At 41.0% G+C, this 9,496-nt stretch overlaps 1 protein-coding gene across 1 annotated transcript in view; it reads left to right on the top strand.

The window, feature by feature from the left end:
• Positions 1–4,698, top strand: part of Spef2 (sperm flagellar 2) — a 168,652-nt gene extending 163,954 nt beyond the window's left edge. Inside the window, exons 37-39 of the mRNA XM_076856190.1 lie at positions 537–785; positions 975–1,097; positions 4,609–4,698. Coding sequence (XP_076712305.1) covers positions 537–785; positions 975–1,097; positions 4,609–4,698 — 462 coding nt within the window. The remainder of the gene's footprint in view (positions 1–536; positions 786–974; positions 1,098–4,608) is intronic.
• Positions 4,699–9,496: the final 4,798 nt, after the last annotated feature.

Here is a 9,496-nt window from a genome sequence, read left to right on the forward strand (position 1 = left end):
ATCTTCAACATGTTTTCTATTTTGCCTGCTAAGTGTGTGGTTGGGTTACCCTCCAGTATCCAAAGAAATGTTCCTGAAGCTCCTAGAATCTGTCAAGCTCGAGAAATTAATTTGCCATAACCCCAACTGCAATAAGTTCAAAAACAAATCCTGTTAAAATTCTATGCTCATGTCAAGAAGTCTCTCGCCACTTACCCTAACTTATTTCAGTGTTCATTTTGTGGAGGAATTTCACTTACCTGGCAATGCAGTAAGAACAGGGTAGATGGGGATGGCTAAGACTCCCCCATCTTGAGGCCTCTGACCACTACAAGCAAAATGGCCTAGGGTTTTGACGTTGTGATTTTTGATGCAGCGTTCTCTTCCCCACTTTGTTTAGTTTGTGGTAGGCCCTCATTCCCCTGCCTCAGTGTGTGATGAGTTGGTGTTGTCCACACCTCCCCTGCCTCAGTGTGTGATGAGTTGGTGTTGTCCACACCTCTCTGCTGCTGGCAGGGGTCAGTCTGAGCTCACACCCTCCTCGTTGAATTTGGCAGACCTCCTTCTCTACTGACGTGAGCCACACTGAGGAATTCCCTGAACCCGAGGAAAACGTCGCACAAGACGAAAGTGAACTAAAGGAGGAAAGGGAGGACGGGGAGCCAAAGCAAGAAGAAATCCCTGAAAATATGAACACTGAGAAGATCTCCCTGGAAACACTACTGAAGGTCTTCCGGGGAGGAAATGAAGTACAGGACACTAGCAGATTTACCAGTCACCTGAAGACAGAGAACATTTATGCAGAGGTTGGTTACATTTGTTTTGTGAAAGAAGAACCCGTATGTGAGGAGAGTTGCCCTCAATTTCAAGCACATTTTTATTCTGAAAATATATCTTGTATAAAAGTTTTAGTAATTTCCATTTGTACATAAAGGCATTCTTTAATATCTGAGTAACGTTAAGCTAATTAAATTCATTTCTGTTTTTCCTTAAAGAGCTTCATACAAACCTTTCAGGACCTAGGTGCCAAGAACCTGGAGCCAATTGAAGTTTCCATTCTCTTGAAACACCCTTTTGTTCAGGACCTGATTGCGAATTATTCAGACTATAAAATTCCCGTGAGTATCCTAATTCTAGTGGGCTCAGGCTCAGGGCATGCTGCGCATTCTAATGTGGGCTAGCAGGAAGGAGAAGAAGCTGAACAAGGCTAACAGGCCAGTCTCCAATAGCCACTGGGCCGGAGGCTCGTGCGCAGTTGAGGCAATCTCTGTATTTGGGGTCTGCTTCATCATTAGCACAGTGCTACCTTAGGTCTACAACCAAGGCTGGAGGTAGGTAACAGTTACAGCTGGTGGACCATCAGGGTTCTGGGTTATTCTGTTCACATAGTGAAGTTGCACACTAATAGAAGAGTATGAAGAATAGAATCCCTCCTGCCAAAGAGAGCTAACCAAGACCATGGTCTTCAGCCAAGTGCTGACATATTCTTCATATTTAAATCACGGTATCCACTGTCTGTGTAATAGAAATGATAGTGCATACAGCAGGTCGGATACCAATTCCATCAGGAAACAGTGTGCAAGCTGGGGAGGCTAACCACGAAACACAGAGAAAAGGGGGAAGCTCAGTGGAAGAAGGGAAGAATAACCACTCAGAGATCACACTGTGACCAAGCACATTTCACCACACAGGCCAAAGGTGCGCCCACTGGAGCTAGTTCCAGGTCTTTGACAGCAAGGGCTCAAGGGGCACAGACTGACACCAACCACTTTCAGAGTGCAAGGTGCTATGTCCCCTCACATACGAGTTTTAATCAGCATGAAGTCTCTCTATTTGACTCCTACTAGTTATTTATTGGGATTGCTGAGCTTAAGATAAAAGCACTTTCACTTTGGTAAACACAGGTGGTCGAAGAAACATTTTCTCTTGACTTTTCAGAAATAGTCTATTATCGTTTGAAGAAGCCCAGCAATTAACTATCTAGTCTTAAATATCTTTGTACCCAAATTTATTTTCCCTGAACTGCTGATCCACTTTTGTTGGTTTGTTTGGTAATGCTGGGAGTGGAACCCAGAGCCTTTTGCATGCTAGGCAAGCAATCTACCATTGAGCTATACCCCCAGCCTGCTGGTTCCCTTTAATATTAAATTTTATTACCTGTATTAGTACTCATTGAAATTGATTTCTAACAAACCAGGAGTTTTCAAGACACTAAGCACACCCAGGAGTGAAATATAATTACAGAATTTAAGAACTCAGCTCTGAAGTCCTAAAGCCATGGGCTAGAATCTCTCGTCCACTACTGTCTAATCTGATTTTACATCTCCTCCCTAATCTTGACTATCTCATTTTAAATGTGGAAAACAGCCTTTCCTATTCAAAAGGCATTGGTGAGGATAAGTTACACCATGCATGTAGTTCTTGGCATGGCATCTGGCATGTGAAAAATGCTACATAAATGGTGGCTATTTGCATCATTGATACTGAGCAGCTACTACTGAGACCAGTAGTGTACCCTTTCATGGGAGAGAAAAATGAGTTCCAAACTTAGCTGCTGTTCTCAAGCACATTCCACTTATTTTTACATTCAGGAATTACAAGAGAATGATGTTTAAAGTAAACCAAGTACAAAACAATAGGAATTCAAAACACGACTTATTTGTATGCTAGAAGCATGGAGAGAATCTGCCCAGGATAAACTGCATCTTCAAAGATGGCCAGGGTTTTGGAAAGTGGCGCAGGAAGATAGGGAGCCTGCATGGATTTTGGTATTGGGATAGGGAGTTGCGCAGGGAGACCAGGGCCAGGGCATGAGAGAAGGATGGGGAAGAACAGGGTCTGATCCCTTGAAGGGCCATCCAGATATCCAGATATCAGTGACCCCACTGAATTAGTAAAATCAGGCCAGATTGCAAAGAATCCCAGGATTGGGATTTGATCTGAAAAGCAACGGAGCATGAATAGGCTTCTGAGCAGGGTTGTGTGATATGATATTGATTTCTTCACACATATTTTTTCTCTTAACCATATCATGTCATTTTGTCATATAATATAAGATGGGCTTCATAGGCCCATCATTTAAATTATCGATAAATCACTGAAGCTGAACTCAAACCTTTGATCCTCCTGCCTCAACCTCCTAAATTGTTGGGATTACATGCATGTGCCACTAGGCCTGGCTCAGTTCCTTCAACTTTTGCTTTCTTTCACATCTCCTCCTTGTAACTTCATGGAAGGTTCCAAATGGGAGGATAGGAAACAGAAAACTGTCCCAACATATGATTGTGAATCAACAAGAATGGTGTCAATGACCTGAAAAGCCTAAAATTTGATCTTTAACAAAAAAGAGTCCCTTTCCATAAGGTACTATATTTTCATTTTTGGAAAGAAAGAAAGAAAGGAAGGAAGGAAGGAAGAAAGAAAGAAGGAAGGAAGGAAGGAAGGAAGGAAGGAAGGGAGGGAGGGAGGGAGGAAGGAAAGAAGGAAAGAAAGAAAGAAAGAAAGAAAGAGAAAAGAAGGAAGGAAAGGGAAGAAAGAAAGAAAAGAAGAAGGAAAGGGAAGGGAAGGGAAAGGAAGGGAAGGAGGGAGGGAGGGAGGGAGGGAAGAAAAAGGGGGAGAGAGAGAAAAAAAAAGTTGAAGACTCAGGGACAGTCATACTTGTCCTGTTGGGTCTCTTGCTCCAGATATCCATGTACAAGTAAGTAGATCACATTTTTAAAATGAACTTTAACCACAGTGATGTTATTTGAAGATCGTTCAAGATAAGCAAAGCAAAAGCTTGAGTGTGGTTTTTCAGGTTAAAATGTTTGCTGTTATAAACAGTGGGAAGTGAAGGTTGTTTCCTATCTGCTGTGTTTACAAGATCTGTATTTAGAAGCAGCAACATTTTTAAATACGTATAAGAAAAAATTTGAGTGTGTGTAATTATAATGATAAACTTTAACTTTTGCTCCTATTGTAAGATGAACTGGCTTTGAACTTATGAAAATGGGCTCTGGAACCACACACACGAAGTATGTGACCATGGGCAAGTGACCTCAAGAGGTCTTCTTTGAATACTATGTTTATAATAACTAATGCTAATCTTATTAAGTTAGTTTGAGAAGAAATGAGCTAGTGTAGGTTATCTGATTCTCCATAACATGGGAAAAATCAGACTCTCCAGACATTTAAACCAGGCTTGGCTAAATTTATAGCTGAAATCAGGGGCCATATTGTTAGTAGCAGTAGATGAAAGGCAGAGCATTCTGTCCCTGGCATAGAAAAGTCGTCTGCTGCTCTAAAACTCTACAAATCTGTAGAAATTATTAATTTGGCATTACAATCTTCTTTTAATAAATGATGAATACTCTCTCTCTCTTATTCTTTATAGAAAAATAGTCTTTTTGACTTGCCCATTACAGGCCAGAGTCTGCAGAATTACTTTCACAAATGTTATGCAATCTAAGATGACAAGTCCATTATTAGATGAGGAAAGTGAGGTTTCCAAGGAAACAACTAGTCAGTTGCAGGGTACGAAGCAAACCAAACAAAGAACAACTTACTGTTAATTGACACCATATATTAGGTGAACATTCACCCTAAATTCTTTATAATATTTGTAACTTTACTTTGAATGTTTTCTTTTAGGATATTAAAATGATTTTCCAAAGAAGTGAGCACGTACAAGGAAGTAATGGAGAAAGATCACCTTCAAGACTTACAGAGGAAAAGAAATGAAGACAGAAGAGTGTGATTTTTTATTATTTGGCATTGAATCTTCCAAAAATCAAATGTGACCATGGAGTGTGTCGTGTATGTTTACATGGGTAGACATGACCCCTGCCAGTTGATAAAGAGGGCCTGAAAAGGGGAACTTGCTCAACTCAAGGAATCTTCTATCCTAAACCTGCAAGGCAAAGAGCAAAAATCCAATGTAAGCAAGGGTGTATTTTGCAATGATTCTGAAAATAGAAAGCACTAGAAATAATATATTAGAAAAAAATAACACAGAGACCTCATGAGGGCTCCCTCTGAGAAGTATTTACATTAAGCAAATATAATGAAAAGTTCCCCCAAACTGCACATCAGGGCAGAACCACTCTGTGCATCTTACATTTCTTGCTCCATGTGACATAAAACTTCAAAGTTCAACCCAGTAACCAAGGAGATGGCTGCAGTATCTAACGGCTAGCAGAGCCATGCTCCTATCATCTCTTCATAATTATTTCTCCATTGAGTGTTTCTCTCCAGTTGTACTTGTGAAAATGTATCATTTTGCTTGATAAATTGGAGACATTCCATGAGACTTATTTCGAGAAAGTGTCTTAGAAAAATGCTGGTGGCTGGGCTTCTATGACCCCCTTTCCTGGGCTGCTCCCTCTGAGGGTCTTTTGGTGGATCCTCCGCTTCCACTCAACCTCCAAATGCTGAAGGGTCCCAGGAGTCAGCTTTATGTAACTAAAGCCAGTCTCTGGGTCTCATCCATTTCCATTGTTATTATAGAGGCTGTTATAGGCTTATATTCCTAAGATGTCTATTCTCACTTTCCTCCAAAATCTAAACTTCCCCACCTTAGTACCCGTCTGATTGCCACATGGATGGCTAGAAATCACGCCAAACTCAACATGCCTGAGGCAGAATTCTCGATTTTCCTCTCCCTCAAACCTACTCTCCTCCACATTCTTCCCCATTTCAGGTAAATCTGACCTCCTTTTGTTCAGACCAAGGACCTTGAAGTCATTCTGGACTTCTTTCTCTCTCTCATCCTACCTCCAGTCCATCAGCAGATCATGTAGGACATGCCCTCAGAAAAATGCATCTATGATCTAATCTTCCCTAGTCCCATCACAAGGAGTCTGGGCCAAGCCACTGTCATTTCTTGCCTGGATGATTGCAGCAGCAGCCCCCTACCCTGTCAACCCTCTTCCTGCTTTGCTCCCCCTACAGCCGGTTCTCACCACAGCAGCCAGAGGGAGCCTTTGACCAGGCAAGTCAGGCCATGCCCGCCTTCTGCTCCAACTTTCTACTGGCAACCTGTCTCACAGAGTCCAGCCAAGTCCTAATCTTGACCTTACCCCCTGCTAACTCTCTGATCACATGCATCTGCTATTCTCCCCCTCTCTCTCTCTCTACTTAAACAACAAACCCACCTTGCTGATCCTGGAGCACACTGACCATACTTCTGCCTCCGGGCCTTTGCCCTTGCTATTCTCTCTGTTTGGAATGACTTTTCTTCTCCATCTCTGGATGGCTTGTCCTCTGACTTCCTTTGGGTCTCTTTTGAAATGTCACTTTTCCTAAGGTCTCACCTCACTATCTAATGCAAAATAGGAGCAATCTACCACATTCTACTCTGTACTCTTTTGTTTTTCTCCACTGCGCTTGTCAGCATGAGGAAAATCATATTTTTGTTCTTTACACGTCATGCCAGTGAGTTGAAAATCCGAGTTTTATGCATTTTCTTTATTGCTGCCATAAGACTAAACTCACAGCCTGCTTTTTATTGTTATATTTGTACAAAAGATGTTGAAATATCACATTGAGATTGATCACTAAAACAAAGAGCTGTCCAAGACAATTTCTATTATTAGTGGGAATTATATTCCATTTCTAGAAAGTGATTCATTTCCTAGTTTTGCTTCTTGTGGGCTAAGGCTCAACCAAAGTTCCATTCCCAGAACCCTTCTTGTCTCCAAGATAACGGAGATAGTAACCCAGAGGTGTACTTGGGAGATGGAAAAGAAACTTTTATCAGAGAACTCAAAATTTCTTAGCTGATTCACATGTGGGTGCAGAGGATAATTCTAATTATCCTGCAGAAGGGAGAAGACAGCATCAAAAAATAGAGTTAAAAGAAATAAAATATCATGATAAGGACGAAGTTAGTAAACTAGTCCACATTTTATTAAGGATGGAACAAAACAAGGCAACATTGCATTACAGTAGAAAAACAGCAAAACAGAGCAAGCAGACTTCCTTGCTGTAGTAATTCTCCTGCACAATACTGTTAAGTAGGGAAATTGTATAATCTGTCTCATGAGGCCCATTGGGCAAGGAGTGAAATTCACACTGAAACCAGAGGTTTTACGGCATTCTCCCAGAGAAAGGAAGAAGGTACTAGAAGCTTACCTCCCTGAGGTCCTTTCAAGCCTTGTAATTCTAGTGAATTCACAACCTTGAAACCTTCTGATAATGTAACTAAAACCACTACTGGCTCTGTGTACATGTGCACGAGTTCACACACACACATACACACACACACACAGAGTGGGTTTTTAAGAGTGCTATGGTGGCCTGGTAACCAAAATAAATTCATGACATATTAACTTAGAAATAACTAAAACTCCTAAGCCTTTGTTTCAAGCTCTTAATCAAACATTCGACCCATCTTAACAGGTCCTATTTTTAAAAATTTAGAATACAATCACCTAGATATAACCCTACTCAAATTCATCTTCTAAATTAGCCTTTATACTTAAAAAAATATAATTTTTAAAAAAGTAATTTATAATCAATTCCTTTATTGAAAATGTGTGTTTCATCTGCTTGTGAGGTAGCATGGCTGCCCTGGTCCCCAGGCCCTGGCGGAGGGCACGTAGGCTCCCTGGCCAGCCTGCCCCCTCCTCCCTGGCAGCACCTTCCTGCCCCTGCAAGGCCTTGCCTCACCTGCAAACCTTATTGTATCCCCCATTCCTGGGCTTTTCTCCACAGGGATGGCAAAGCCAAGAGGGCACCGTCCTCACTGAGGGCCAGTGGCCATGTGACTCCCCCAGCCAAAGGCCAGAGCAGATACACGTTCCTGCTTCAGCCTCTCTGCACCTCCTTTAGACTTCCCACTAAATAAACGTCAGTGTCATAACCAAAAAATATTTGTTACCAGAGCCCAGGCCAGAGGCTGCTGGGGTCCCAACTGACCGGATCTGGTCACCTGCTTGTATCAGAAGGAAGAAAAAATGATATAAAAAGGAAAAATTGAATTTAATCACCATTTGGGCCAAATTGTAAAGACAACTGCTAATTATCCAATCTGTCTTGGCTTTGCCCATCCTACAGAAACAGTAAAATCTATAGGAACAAATGCCAGGAAATATACACCTGTAGATCCAGCCAGACTGTGCAAGGCAGAGATGCTACAATTCCAGTCCTCCCTCCATGCATCCTTCTGGCACCAGGCCGGGCTTTGGGGGCACTGTCAGCTTCCATCCTCCACATGAGATGATGGCCTCCCAGTAGGAAGCTGTGATATGAAAACGGATAAATAAATTAGCAGGAAATGGCTGGGGGCAGAGCAACCGTTTGGGACTTCTAATTTTAAATCAGTCCTTGTTACATGTTGATAATGGCTTTTATCCAAATTTAATGATTTATCAAGATTTTTCCATCTCAGTTTGAAAATTCCTCCCACGTTCCTGGCCTGCCTTTCATGACTCATCCTTAGCAGTTCTCCTTCTGACCATCCTACTCCACCCATAGCTCACCAACCTTTCAGAAGTGATCATTGAAGTTTTATGCATTAAAAATAGTTCTGCAAAGACAGCAACAATCAGCCATTTCCTCATCATAGTGAAAAAAAAAAGGATTGCTTTGAAGCTTTTCTTTCTAAAATTAGTCTTTTCAATTAGGGATGGAATCACCATATGACCCAGCTATCTCACTCTTTGGTACTTTCCAAAAACATCTAAAATAGTGACACTACAGTGATTCAACACCTCAATGTTTATAGCAGCACAATTCACAGTAGATAAATTATGGAATCAATCCAGAATACTGCCAGTAGATGGATAGGATAAGAAATTGGGAGATATATATGATGGAGTTCTACTCAGCCAGGAAGAAGAATGAAATTATGGCATTTGCTTGTAAATGAATGGAAATGGAAAATATCATGCTAAGTGAAAAAAAGCCAAACTCAGTCAAAGGTAGAAAGGTTTCTCCCATATACAGAAGCTAGAGTAAAATAGAAGAAAGGGGAGGGAAGGATGGGATAATATAAAGAACCAATCAAATATAAATTAATGAACGAGTAAAAGGAAGTCAAGTAGAGGAAGAAGAATGGAAAAGGGGAGGGAGAATGGGAAGGAAAAAGGGGTAGAAAAAGGAGGAATCATGAACTGTAGTTGATTTCCATGCATGTATGAGTCTGTCAGGAAGAACCCAACTACATGTAACTATGAAGCTCTGATTTTTTAAAATGAGCCTTTCTTCCCAACATATTGGCATTATTTCCCCATTATCCAATCATCTAGTATTGGTATTATGTTTAGCTTCCCCTTTGACTCTCCTGAATAACCATGTTCCTACTCTGGTCATAGTAATCACTAACTCATATTTTTACAATTTTTATTACATTTTTCTTAAATTAACTATATATAACATAGAATATTACACTTTAATCATTTTAAGGCTATGATTCAGTGGCATTAATTCCATTCACGCTGTTAGGCAACCATCACCACTATCTATCTCCAAAACCATTTCTTCTTCCTAAATAAAAACTCTGTGACCAGCAGCAGGAACTCCATTCCTCCCCCTGAAC

Source organism: Callospermophilus lateralis, chromosome 5, assembly GCF_048772815.1.
Source record: "Callospermophilus lateralis isolate mCalLat2 chromosome 5, mCalLat2.hap1, whole genome shotgun sequence".
NCBI lineage: Eukaryota > Metazoa > Chordata > Mammalia > Rodentia > Sciuridae > Callospermophilus > Callospermophilus lateralis.